General features: G+C 28.1%; 1 protein-coding gene across 1 annotated transcript; it reads left to right on the forward strand.

Annotated features, from left to right (window-relative positions):
* Positions 1-9,313: 9,313 nt before the first annotated feature.
* Positions 9,314-11,304, forward strand: LOC101214746 (transcription factor bHLH87). The gene is made up of 2 exons (XM_004146812.3): positions 9,314-9,742; positions 10,676-11,304. The coding sequence occupies exons 1-2, from the start codon at positions 9,457-9,459 to the stop codon at positions 11,203-11,205; spliced, it is 816 nt and encodes a 271-aa protein (XP_004146860.1). The 5' UTR covers positions 9,314-9,456; the 3' UTR covers positions 11,206-11,304.
* Positions 11,305-15,481: the final 4,177 nt, after the last annotated feature.

Genomic DNA, 15,481 nt, shown 5'->3' on the forward strand with positions numbered 1-15,481 from the left:
TCTTAAATAAGCTCCTAAACAATGGTATGAAAAAATTAATAATACTTTGATAAATAATGAATTTAAAGTAAATTCCTCAGATACATGTATTTATTCAAAGTTGTTTGGAGCTGATTGTATAATATGTTTATATGTTGATGAAATGTTGATTTTTGGAACAAACATGGAATTAATAAATGATACCAAGTTATTTCTGTCGTCACATTTTGAAATGAAAAACTTAGGAGAAACAAATATAATTCTCGGTGTTAAGATAAAAACAAAATGAAAATAGTTTGTCTCTGTGTCAATCTTATTACGTTGAAAAAATACTTAAGGAAATTTGATTCCTTCGATGTTTCCCTAGTAAGAGCTCTCTATGATGCAAGTAAACATCTTATAAAGAATAAGGGAGATAATGTGTCTCAACCTGAATATGCAAAGATCAAAGGTAGTATTTTGTATTTAATGAACTACACTAGACCTGATATTGCATACGTTGTTAATAAATTAAGTAGATATACACATAATCTTGATAGATGCCACTGGAAAGCTTTACATCATATGTTGAAATATCTTAAAGGGACAAAAAATTATCGTTGGTACTTTAACAAATTTCATGCCATATTAGAAGGATACTGTGATGCAAATTGGGTTACAGATAATGATGCGGTTAACTCTACTAGTGGCTATGTATTTTTGCTCAGAGGTGGAACAATCTCTTGGAAGTTTGCAAAACAAACTTGCATAGCTAAATCCACTATGGAATCTGAGTTTATCACATTAGAATTGGCAGAACAAGAGGCTGGGTGGATTAAAAGCCTGTTAGGAGATGTACCATTGTGGGGGACATCTGTACCTGTGTTCATACACTTTGATTCACAGGTTGCCATAGGTATTGCCAAGAACAATGATTATAATGGCAAAAGAAGACATATACATCTTAGGCATGGAGTTGTGAAACAACTGCTAAAGAAAGAAACTATTTTCTTAGAGTTTGTTCGGTCTGAGAGGAACCTAGTTGAACCTTTAACTAAAGGACTAACTAGAAAAGTGGTTCTAAATTCTTCAATGAACATGGGACTAAAGCCCTTCAGTGATCTATAACACTTGATATTGAATGGTCTATTGCGATAGACTTGATGGTCCATAGCCTCTTATTGGGTGGTCTATTGTAATAGACTTGATGATACATAGCCCACTGTGTGGATAGTTCTTGAACTTGATGGATGATACTAAAACCTTTGAATGGTCTATAATTTATATCGAATAATGATGAAGCTTCCATAACTCTTTTTTAGTGGTTTGTTTTGGAAAACTTGATAGAGCATATAACGTGATAGTGAAGGTGGGGTTATCTTGTATGAAAGAGTTTAAAGGTCTCTTTCTACAGCTTTCATGATGACTCGAGGTTCATTTCATGTGCATAGCCATAAAGAAACAATCTATATAGCAAAAACAAAACTAAAACCAGAAATAAAGTGTGTTGTAAGGATCTCAACCAGTGTTATTGGAAGTTCAAGATACAATTTACTCTTTCTAACAAGGTTATTGCCTTACTTCACTACACATCAAATTCAAATCTTCGGATATTGATGTCTAAGCTTAATATCCTTTCTTAGCTTAGAACAAACTTGTTAAAATCTCATTCATCTTCATCTACTAGTAACTTTGCTATTACAGTTATTTGTGGGGGATTGTTAGAAATGACATGTGAGCCTTGGCCCATAAGGAAAGTTGAATTTCATTGTCCCACATTGATAGTTTTAGAAGAGGTGAATGGATATAGTCTTGGGATTTATGTCCTAAAACTTGTAGATTGTAAATATAATCCATTGACCGTTATTAATAAAGTGTTATTATTTTAATAAATGTTATTGATTATATTATTAGTTTTGTCTTAATAACCCAAATCCAATAAACTAACACCCTAAGTTATTTGATGAGTCTTGAACAGTATGTAGAACATACAGGGATCAATGTTTGAGACCAACTTAAAGGGTCTATAGTATAGGGATAAGATTGGGTACCTTATCCTCGTAACACCATGGATAGGGCTCACTTTGTATTTGATACAAACGCAATGATCCAACGCATTTGTGTAGGTGACATGCGAGTGAGGGTATCTTATAAATGAGCTTGCATAAGATCGAACCACTAGATGAAACTTCGTTAACTAGTTAGGTTTCTAGGTCATCCTAATGAAATAGGAGCACTACTATTTTAGAACTAGAGGTAACATATCCGTAAAACGATAATCTAACCTAGCTGGTGTTATGAACACTCATGAAGGACTAACTTACTATTATTAATCTATATTCGTGGACACAAAAATATATCTACGATGAGAAGAGTTTAGTTGTGAGTCTTTAGTGGAGTGTACACACAGTTAACGAATATTGATTAATCTGGTTAATGAGTTTAGCCAATTAATCTCGTATCGTTGTAGTTTCTAATCTGTATGTCCATTAAGCCCCCTTCCTAGCTCGTAAAGGGTAATAAAATTTATTTATATTGGTTGTAATTTGAATTGTTCAAATTTATTTTGAGAATTAGTATAATGTATCGTTATAATATAAGATTTATATTGTAAAAAAACTTTGTTATATAAATTTAGTTTTGGATATGATTCAAAATAATTTATGAGATAAAATATTTGAATGAGTTTAAATATTAATTTAATGTGAATTGGATTCATATTAAACTGTATAAAGTGCTCTACTGTCGTTATCGTTCGTCAGCCTCTCCTTCACGCACACAATTTTTTTTCTCGTTTTCCATGTTGTTCGTAAATCCTTCCATTGAAGACTTTTCGGTGGTTCGTTTTGGGCAAGTTTTGTATTGTTTTTCTAAGAAAAACATCACAAATCCAAAATTGACCTCTAATTTACAAGATTTACAATTAAAATTGTCCAAAAACGCAGGAGCCTTTACATGATCAAATAAAAAAATTGTAAATCTATGGCCAAATTTTACAAAACACATTCAATTGCAAACCATATTGATAATGCAAAAAATTCCACCTAACAAATGCAAATTTTAAAATTCCCAATTAAAATTTGAGATGACTCTAATACCAATTGAATGGATAAAAGCCATTGACAACAAAATATTTTACAGAACTAATCATCAATATAATTTGAGAATCCCAAAATACCATTACATTAGCAATATTTAGAATAAAAAATCTAAATAAAAACTAAGCATGCTTTTGAATTCAAAGATACAGAGAACTTACTCTTATTGACATCTTTGAATCTACAATCCATCGAATTGGGAACATCACCCATCGCATATCTTCCTATCCTCTAAGATGAGATTGGTTTGTGAGAACTAATTAGGATAAGAAAAGTTTTGAAGAAAAACTATTTTGTAGAAAAGCAAAATCACTAGATCCTTCTTTATGTATTAAGAAAAAATGTTTTTCTTCTGCATATTTATAACTATTTTTGTTTCATGGAGTAGAAAATGAAGTAGGAAAGGGTCCTGAGATTCTATTAATTTAAAAAATATTAAATTAATAGAAATTTCAAATCAACTAATTAATTAACAATTAGACAATTAATTATTAATTATTAATTAATTAAATCATATTTAATTAATATTGTATTTAAATCTTATTTAATGAATATCTCTCCAATATCTTGTTCATCTAATTAAATAAATCTAAACTATTAACTAATTTTTTAATTAATTAATAGTTAAATTAAATATTTTAACCAATAGTTTTAATATGAATCTATTTCACATTAAATTAAATTTTTTTAATTTATTTTGCTATTTTTAAAAATGCCCAAAAAAATTAGAGTCATTTTCAAATATATAGCATAATGAACCAAGATATTTACAAAATATCACATATTTCAAATTATATCAGTGATAAAAAGTTTATCAGTGTCTATCAGCGATAAAATTTGAAATTTTATTATGTTTTATAAATATTTTCAACAATTTTGTCATTTACAATAATTTTTTAAAATTCTCACAGAAGATATTAAATAATAATTTATATTCAACCTAATATTTAGTAGTATTTAACTGCACCTAGTTTCATGATTTAGGAATATATTGTCAAATAATGTATATAAAACAATCATGTAAATTAGAAAACAGTTCATAAATCTAATAATAAACATATTGAGAAGTAAAATATAATTTTTATTTTCAAACCTTTAATCATCTATTCATTTTTTTATTCAGTTCATCCAGGTGGTGTATTCAATTTCAAACCTGTAGATGGAGAGTACATATTTTATATCACTTCTAATATACTTGTATTTGATATAATTTTAGATTAATAGATGTGAACTTTTAGAAGATGTTTAAGACAAGAAATTAGTTATTATAGTTAGATGATAATACTTTTTGTTGAAAGTAGATTATTTTACTTCAAGTTAAAACAATATGTGTTTAAGGTATAACTATTTTAATTTAAGAATTAAATAGTAAACAAGGTAGCAAATGATAAAAAATCGTAAATATAAATGGTAAAAATTATAACAAATAGTAAATATTGTAGATTTGAAAGAGTATTGACGGTAGTAAATTGAAGAAAACAAAATTGTATTTATTATAACAAGATGTGTTCATTATTATTACAAGATAATGTTTTGCCCCAAATATATTGTCTAAGAATTAAATTTGTAATTTTTTAGGACTATTATCAATAAGGATAGTAAGAAGATGGGATTTGCATTCGGTAGCAAAATCTTTTAATAAAATTGAGTTATTATCGTCTCTTTTTTTTTGTGCAAATATAGCAAAAAAAAAAAAAAAAAGTTGAATAAAATTGAGTCAATCTTTAATCATGTTAATTTATTCATTTAAATTCTAAAATTATCATCGTTTATTTTCCTTTTCACTCACGTCCTCTTTCCTTCAATTTTCTTTTTCTCGATTTCAATTTCAAAAATCCTAAATCATGTTTGTTAATGAAAACAATGAGAGAAAAATGAAGAGAGATTGACACCAAACATGATTGACTAAAAGTAAAGCAGTGGTGAAAGATGAAGGTAACAAGTTAGCAAAAAAAAAAAATCAGCAACATGAAAGAGATTTGGAGTTGAGTAATTAGAAAATAATCAAATAAGTATGTGATTGTACTAATTAAAATTGAAAAAAAATAAATGGTAGAATTCTAATTTGTGGATTTGTTAATTAGTGGATTTTTGTAATAATTTTGAATCATAGAATTAATTTATATTTTAGATTTTGACTGTTAAAAAATGTGGAATTTATTATGAAGCAAGTGGTCCTAGAAAGCATAGGGTTGTAGATGATTTGGGAAGAATGCGACTGGAGGAGTTGTAGATGATTCAATGTATGTATCCATCTTTAAATAGAAGCGGCCAATTTTTTGTTTATCGTCTACTGGAAACGTCCAATCCGACAGTCGGTGGCCGGGTCACTTAAACTACCCAATTGTCCCGACATGTCGTTTCTTCAACCAAGTCAGCGCCAAACCGACGTGGCCCACTTCTTGGCCCAAATAAAGTCCTGTATTGGGCCTCTTTCATTTAATTCCTCAATCCCTCATCTCATTAATCTTTCACATTCACTTCCAAATATCTCTCCACTATCACAATATTACAACGCATATACCAAATTTTCCAACCATTTATTTTTTCAAATCTTCCTAACATCACCCTATCTTAACTCACCTACTATTTCTAGTATTCATTTCAAACTTAACAGGTTTTAAATTTTGAAACTTTTTGTTTCATCTTCTCATGAAATCATAATCTAGTGAATATGTTTTGTTTAACAGATCATTTATCCAATATTAAGTAAACTATTTAAAACTACAAATAGACATATAAAATCAACTTATAAACATACATTTATGCATGAATTTAACTTTGCTATTTATATAAATAAAATAAACGTATTCTAATTATTATTTGCAAACGCGTAGTTTAAAATAATTATTAAATAAATTTAACAAATTAATTTGTGTAGCTTCTGCAATTTGTAGGCCCATAACCTAAATTTAATAAGATTAGGTGTCAAATTTAAACTTCACGTCTTTAATTCCAATTCAAACTGAAAGTTATGTGACAAAACAATTACAAAATAACTTTTTTTTAAAAAAAAAAAAGTGATATAAGGAATTTGTTTTGGAAAATTAATTAACTTTTTAAAATATTTAAAAATGATAAGTAGTGTATCTCAGTTGATTGTAGTAAGGGCTAGCTACATATGTCTCCCTCGCATTATCGGTTATTGTACTTAATATTAATTTTGAAATGTTGTATTAAGATATATATTAAATAATATTTTATTGTAACTTAATTCTAGTTCTAGTGTATTGGCTATGCCCCACGTTATACCTTCCAAGTTATGGGTTCAAATATTACATTTTGCAACTACTTTTACAAAATAGTTTTTATTCTAATATTGATAATTATTTAAAAAGAGGAAAAACAAACCTTATTAACAAACCTAACCGTCATTGGTTATCTAACGAATATTTTTTAAAAAAAATGTAACAAGATCAGTGATCTAAACTTTCATTCTCTCAAAGACATTCTTTGAAAAATATATTTTTCTTTTTTCTTTTTCTTTTTGATGTAATTTTTAATTTGACATGTTTACATTACAAAAAAATCAGGTTAAAATTTCTGATATTTTTTTATTGCTATAAATATAGTGAATGCTATTGGAGTACCAGTGAAACGTTTTTTAATGTGTTTATTATATAGTGTCTGGTATCCTCTATATAAAATTTTTTAATCTGCCACTGATTATAATCCATTGTAGATAAATAGTTATACTTTATAAATATTTTAATTTATTTTGCTATATTTGAAAATAGTCGGTATCGGTATCTTTTATGAGATGGATAAAATATCTTGTATTGAAAAAGAAAAAGCCATTTAACATGTAGTCCACGTGTCTAGAAGTGATTCCAAAAGAATAGAAACCACACATAGGATGCCACGGTGGATAACAAGCGTGTTTAAAACGTCGTGGTCACGTGTGAGGGAAAACATTGGAATGGGTTGGCATTTTCTAAGTCCACAATTTCCTTCTACTAAATTACACATTCAAATTTATATTTTCTTTTTTCTTAAGAAACTACGATGGAAAAAAGTCAAATTAAAAAAATAAGAAAAAAACATTCCTTTTATTTATTTTTCAAATTTTTAACTTCAACTATCTATGTATTTTCAAAACAATAAACTATAAGAGAAAAAAGTGCATTTAGTCTTTATAAAAAAAAGGTGATTTTTTTCAAAAATAATAAAAAACAATAGATTTTTTAAAAAATACAACAAAATTGACAATATATTTACACTCTATAGAATAATTTTGAAAATGGGAAAAGCCTACAGACCCACAATGTAAAATACCAAAATTACTTCAGTCAACACTCGATAAATTGATTACATGCGCTCGCTACACGATCTTGTAGATTTTGATACGGTATCTCGACATACCATGCCCCCAAGATGATTCAGGATGAAAGAATTCTACTTTTATTTTATTTGATCACGTACCTACATTGCTCGAGATGCCCCAGGATTGAAAGACATCCTCATGATCTCTTTCACATGTGTTAGGACGAAGTACATTTGGCTAAAAAAGGAACATTTACAAATCTCTATACTTAAATATATATGAACATACATTGAAAAATATTCAAAATATTTAAAAATTAACAAAAACAAAATCAAATAAAAAAGAAATGATTGAAAAATAGATAGTAAAAAGAAATAGAACAAAATACAAGAAGAAAAATAGATATTTAGAAGAGATTTCTCATTAAACACCAAATAAACATTTATTCTAAAATTTAGTTGCATATGTTTTCTCCAAAATGATTTATTTTATAATCACAATAAATTATTTTAAAAATTAAACACGTAACAAATCAATTCAAACACACCATAAGATGTTTGGTATATTTAGATAACCATAATTTGTTGGAAGATTTTTTTTAGATATTTGAGAATATTTTTATAACGATATTTGTTTTGTATTATTATAAAGGAGAATGTTTTAAATTTATATAATGTTTCAAAACTGTCTTTACAACTATCTATTAATTAAAATTAATTTAAAATAATTTAAACTTATATAACATATTTATGTTTAGGGGTGTTCCAAAAAATATAACAAATTGGCAAAATATTTAGATTGTATAGAATAATTTTGAAAACAAAAAAAAACTCACTGGCCCACCATGAAAAATACAAAAAATGCACCAATCAACGAGCGATTAGTTGGCTACTCATGATAATATATATGGTACACGATCGTGTATCAATATCCCAACGATTTTTGTTCAAGATCGTTATTTATAGTTTGTATACGATTTTAAACCAAATAACATTTTTCGAAGATAAAAAATAATACAAGATTTATGATTGATTGAAAACAATAATTGTGATTTCAAAAAAACTATAAAAGAAAAATTGCAAAAAAAAAAGAGAGAAGAATAAAAATGGTAAGGAAAAGTAAAATTGCACAAAAAAAAAAAAAAAAGGAAAGGAAAGACAACTTGTAATATTTTTCTTTCCTTGACGTTTCTTTCCATGTAGTCGAACGAAAGCGAAACAATTTTTAAAAAAAATCAAATTAGTGGAGCATTCCCGACATTTAAAGTTAGACGTCGGGAGGGCTCCCTTATACCAACGTGAAATTACATGATTTAGAAATAGTAGAATAGTTTGACATATGATTTTTCAACGTCCATTTCGATGTTGAAAATCCTCCGCTTTCTTGTAGTGGATCGAAATGACTATGTAATACACTATGAAGTGGTGTATCTCTTCTTATATAAGTGTGATTTAAACCATAGACATCAAAATTCACAGCAATATATTAAAATATATATTTAATTTGGACAATAAATCATGTCCTTTGCCTCTTTTAAAGTGTTGAAAATTTTCTATTTTCTCTCCTTAAATGGTCATGAGTATTAAGTTAAACCAGACAAAATAACTATTTCATTCATTAATTTTTTTAAGAAAATTTATCTTTATTGTACTCAACTTTATTTGATTTGTGAGTGTTCGAGTCAATTTACTCACACATTGATTAATCTCACGGAATAATCGGTCTGACTAATCATTTGAGTTTCAAGGTGACTATAATTCAATATCATAGTTTTTTACAACTAACCAAATGCATGGAGATTATTGTATAAACCTTGCTATAGGACTATAAATTTTGTGTGCATTGCATAACTCTCATGAGAGTGACTAAACAAAAATAAGTAAAAAGTTGATTTATCTGGAAAAGAAGGAAAACCATTGAAGTATTATTGTACATTGAATATTTGTTTGAAAAAAAAAAGACAGAGACAATTCATTATACTTTATGTGGATATCTCACTGCTCCAAATCTTCATAAATATAAACACTTCCACTCCCCACCAAACTAACCAAAGCTCAAAAAAAAAACCCTTCTCCCTTTTGTCTTCTCTTCAAACTCCAAAACACTTCCACACACAGCTTCTCTAGCCTACAACCAATGGATGATTTGCTTTGGAATAGTTCATGGAGTAACGAAGAAAACAGTGGTTCCGAAGAAAGCTTATTCGTCTCTGACGACCCGAGCCGATGTTCGAGTCCACCTTTACAAGAGCTTCAAACAGTGGCAAGAATTTTGGGGTTGCCAGAGATCGATACTTCAACGCGGGAGACAAGAGTAGGGAAATTGGCTGAGGATTCCAAGGTTTTATTTGAATGTGAAAAGTCGTGGCCGATGGAAGTTACCACCGGTGGAGTTTTGTTCGAAGTGCTTGAAAATGACAAAGGTTTGAATTTGTCTAAACTTTGTTCACATTTGATATTATTGTTTTCTTTCTTTCTTTTCCTTTTCTTTTTTTTTTCTTTTCTAGTTGGGACATGTTGCATTGATTAAGAAGAATATACTTTCTCACACTTGATAAATTATAAAATAATTTTTCAAAAAAAAAAAATGTTGTTGCCAGCTCCTCCTATATTTTCTTGAAACCCCTAATAAAATTTTGCCAATTTGTTTTTAAAAGATTAAATTGTTATTTTTATAGAATATAGATGCACCTATCAAAGTATATTGAAAGTATTATATGAATGAGGTAAACTAAAAAATGTGTTTACGTACAAAATTTTAAATCAAATTTCTCGTTATATTCTACGTGCCCTTCTTATAGTACGAGAATTCATCTACTATTTGAATATATAACAATCCTTCAAACTTTTTGAAAGGTGGTAGATTCTAGATTGATATGTCTACTCTTTTCATATCTTTATTATTATTTAAAATAACTAAACATATCATACAATAAACATTCCATTACGAGAATATATACAACATATACTCTTTTATGAGTTTAATAGGTGATTATATTTGAAAAGTTTGACAATTATCGAATTTAATTATATCCTACTCTATCCAGCTAATTATGTGTTTGACACATTCTTATTTTAAATTTATAATTATCTTAATTATTCCTTTTTTTCCTATTTAAAATAATGTATATATTATCCTAAATATTCACCATCTTTTTCAATAGTGTATATATACAAGCAATATCTTACTCAACTTTTATTAAATTTATGTTATCAACCTCGAAAATATGAGATTCAATTTATTTACTTCATGTATTTATAAAAAAGAAAAAAAAAGGAGGGTTGGAAATTGCACCATGCAATATATTAGATTTATATTACCATGCAATAACCTATAAGAGAATTTGGTTATGTAGGAATTGCATCAAAAGGTGGATTTTTGGATATTTTGGAGAACCAAAAACCAAACCAACAAAACACCATAATAGAAAATCAGCCAAGTTCAACCAACTCTACAACTCTATCACCATCTCCCTCTCCATCATCTTCGAACATCGAAGAAATCGAGCAGGCTGTTGATCGAGATCAAGTTGTGTCACAAATGAAGGAATGGATATACTATGCAGCAGTGTTTAGGCCAGTAAACTTGGGATTGGAGACGGTGGAGAAGAAGAGGCGGAAGAACGTCAAAATGTCGAAGGAGCCTCAAACGGTTGCGGCAAGAAAACGAAGGGAGAAAATAAGCGAAAAAATTAGGGTTTTGCAGAGGTTAGTTCCTGGTGGGAGCAAAATGGACATTGGCTCCATGCTTGACGAGGCAGCAAGCTACCTCAAGTTCCTTAGGGCACAAATCAAAGCACTAGAAGGCTTAACCTACAAATTTGGCTCTATAGATTGTCTCTCAACTTGCACCCCTTTGAACTCTACTTTCCCCACAAATCCTTAATTTTTCTCTTTAAAACCCTTATGTACCATCTTATCAAATATAAAATAGTTTGTCAATTGTTAGAATAATTAGACATTCCTAAGTTTATATATTATCATACTTGTATATTTTGTATGCTTTACTTTTCGACATTAATTTAATACTACTTATATAGACAATTGCAAATATAACAATCAAATCCACAATATTTACCAATATTGTAAAATGCAAAAGAATTTGTAGCTTTAGAAAAGTTCAGATCATGCTCTCAAAGTCTATATTGATAGACGATTTCACTAATAGAAACTATCGTCAATAATAGAGTCCACCATCGATAGATTTTGCCATATTTATAATTATTTAAAGAGGTTGTTATAGACTTAACTTTTAACCGTATATGATTAACCTACTATTTTAACATATGAAATTACTCTTTTACCTGAGGGGAAAAAAAAAAGTACCCTATGAAATTTGAATGAAATTGCACCTTGGGTTCATGTTATAAAAAGAAAACACATATGTAACCAAAAAAAAAAAAAATTAATTGAAGGTATCATTCATAATATTTGAGGATTAATATACAAACTTGAAAATACTTAAATAATAGGGAAATATAATACCAAAAGAAAAAATATATTTTTTATTTAGGATTATTTTCAAATATAGCAATAAATCAAGATATTTATAAATATAACAAAAAATTAATATCTACCACTGCAATTTGGAGTTTTATTATTTGAAATAGTGAAAATTTCTATTATTTAACTCTAAAAAAGATATTTTAACTTTTAATGTCTTTTTATATAAAAGTTTGAATAGTATTTAACTCTTTATTAAATATAGAACCAAAAATTATAAAATAGAATTGTTTTGCTATTGGGTTGATAGAATAAATAATAATAATATTGATGTGAAGCTTTAAAATGGTATAAATTTGGAATGTTTCTAAGGGAAGGAAATTAACAAAGAAACATTGAACTGAGAATTGAGAGACCCAATGAGTGGTCCTGTCTCCTTTTATAGAACCCAAGTGTGACCCATCATAAACTCTCAATTTTATTTGCTAAGCACATGGTCTATGCCCCTCATCATCTGCGTGTGGGGTTCAATAATTATCCCTTTCCCCGCTATGGACGGAAACCGTGTTTGGTTTATTTTTCTATTATTTTCATCTTCATTTTTTTAAGAATTAGTTACAAATTTAGCAGTTAGATTCAGAACCATTAAGTATATAGCAACATTTTAAAAAATTTGTAAATATAGCAAAATTTGTCAAATTCTATCAATGATACAAGTCTATCACCGATAGACTATGTTGTAAATATTGATTTATCACTCATAGATCATACGAGTCTATCAACGATACAAGTCTATTAGCGATAGTTTTGTTATATTTGCATTTTTTTTAGATATTGTTATATCCTTAAATATTATTTCTCAAATGGTTATTAAATACAATTACCCTATTTTTAACTATATTCAATTTTAGACGGTGTATTTTAAAATATTAAGAATCTGTGCTAGCAAAATCTTTTAATAAAATTAAGTCTCTATTGTGTCGGTATAAGTAACTCTATTATCTCTATAAATATCAAAGTTACGTCATTTTCTTCCTTCTAACCACCTAATTTAGTTGGAATAATGTGATTAATCTTTCAAAACATAATTAAATTATAATCTTTTATGTAATTAACTAGAAACTTTTTCCTGGTCTTTCAATTTTTAGTTTTAGTTATGTACTTTTTTTTGGTATAAAACTATTACACATTTTAGTTGTTAACTGAAAAAATGGTTGGAAGCCTTATAATTCTCTTATTATTGATTATTATTAATAATTAGTGTACAATTCAACATAAATAGCTATTATATTAAAAGATAGAAGGTAAATTAATAGTAGAAAATTTGCAACATACATCAAAATCTTTCAATAAAATTAAGCACATATCACCTCTATTCTATTTAGTATATTGCAAATATGATAAAAGTTATTAATAATATTGAATAAATAAAAAAATGATAATTTACTTTTATAGATACGAAAGTTACACTCTTTCTTTTTTCCTAACCTTATCTAATAAAAAATGATACACCTCGCCTACATGCTTGAACGTCTCCTCGAAATCGAAATAGGGATTCTTATATAATATATCTGGATGAGCAGTAGTAGAACGAGCTTCTTTTATTGTTCTTTTAGTGTGTTGATGTGAGAGAGTGACTTCACTTGAAGAATTTGGTATCAGTTGTTTGAAAGCCGACAACAACTTAAAGAATCTGTAAGGAAGTGAGGATTTCGATGGTGCCGTCAAGGTTTGGATCGAGGCGATGAGCTCGCTTGGCGTACTTGAGATTGAAATCTTTGAACCTCTTCGCTGCCAATTTCTCTGAGACTCTGAGCTTTTTATTTCTCTTCAGTTACTCCATGCATATTGATAAAGCGACGACGACCGTGGTGGAGGAGGGAGTTTCTAATTGGATTTTGCTGCTTTCAAAATACAAACGAGGAAAAATAGAATGAGGTATCACATGGAGCTTTGATCCACTTTGTTGGACTTGAAATTTTTGTGACAATCAAAAGGTAATTAGATGACAATATCATAAGGCAATCAAATTAAATGATTATTTCAAAAGGCTACCTAAAATGGAAAAAAAAATTAAAAAGTAAAATGTAACAATTATATGGTAATCGAATGTCTATTTCATAAAGCTAACTAAAACTGAAAAAAAAAAAGTAATCAAATGACAACCAAAAGGTAATGAAGTGATTCTATCGTAGTATTTTGACGGTGTGGTTAAGCTTCCAATGACCATTTTTCATAGTAGTAATGAGATGATCGACAATGTTATGTAGATTACAAAAATGAAGAATAATTAGAAACTTCATAGAAATTTTAAAAAAATGTATGACAATCAAATGAAAAATGAGTTACGACTAAAATTGAACATTTAAAAATATATGGATTGAATTTGAACAAGTTTATAAAGTATATGAACATATGAGATGAAATTTAAAATTAATGAAAAATGAGTTACGACTAAAATTGAACATTTAAAAATATATGGATTGAATTTGAACAAGTTTATAAATTATATGAATCAAAATGATATATTTTAACTTTTCTTTTTGTCTTAATATTAATGTTACCCATGCTATTCAATTTTAAGTTGACTTTTTGACATTTCTATCGATTTTTCGGATTGACATGAGTTTGCTATTGATTTTAAAGGTAGACGTCGATATTTTCATTGTTTCGTTGAGAATATCCATGAAATATAAAAGACAAGCATATCTCATTTGCACAGTTTACATCTAAATTTGTTTGTAAGTCTCATTTGAAGAAATGATAGCAATCAAAGGTTATAAAAAGGGCAGCTAACACCAATTAAGTAGATTATATTCACCATCAATTTCTTGGTGAAAAACTAGCTTGTCCAACTAATTTAATTTTCTTTTTTTCTCTAGATGATTTTTGTTGCATTTTCAATTCATTTATGAAAACAATTGGATTGTTAAAATTTAATTATTGTTGATAAAATTTAGTTGGATTGGATTAAGGAAGAGTCTTCCGATTCTATCAATGTTTCAATCACTTTTCATGTTGTGCTTCTCCTTTTTATTGCCATTAGTTGTTCATCTATATATTAACATTTGTTTTTATTATTGTTTATACTTTTACTTTCAGTTTCTTTAAGACTTTTACTTTATCCTATCTTACTAAGAAAAGTATAACCCTACTAGATTTGATGAGATCATTCCTAAGACGAGAATCTAAGATAAATAGTTCATATCCAAAATCTCAAAAGTTAGGTACGAGGTTGATAAAAAAAAAAATCTATACCTTAAAAAAAACTTCGATAAAAAAGTGTTTCTACTCGCAATTTAGTCTCCCAACACCTAGTCCACAACTTTTTAAAAAGTTGAACCACATATCCAAATCCCAAACTCAATAGTGTTGGCTAATGTGTTAGCGAGTATAAATAACTCAAACAACCCAAATAACTTACACTACCCAATTCAAAATGCAAGTAATGAATTCGGTTGTTGTTGATCTATATATATTAACATCCAATTATTTTTTTAATCTCTTAATTTGAATAAGCTCAGAAAATTGTGAATCCAAGATATGAGCAATGGGTCACTTCAGATTTACTCTTACTTGGATGGATATATAACTCCATGGTGCCAGATGTAACACTTCAATTTATGGGTTTTAACACAACAAGGGACCTTTGGAAAGTGATTCAAGACTTATTTGGAGTTCAATCAAGAGTTGAAGAAGATTTTCTTCATCAAACCTTT

This window comes from Cucumis sativus, chromosome 3 (assembly GCF_000004075.3).
Source record: "Cucumis sativus cultivar 9930 chromosome 3, Cucumber_9930_V3, whole genome shotgun sequence".
In the NCBI taxonomy this organism is placed as follows: Eukaryota; Viridiplantae; Streptophyta; class Magnoliopsida; order Cucurbitales; family Cucurbitaceae; genus Cucumis; species Cucumis sativus.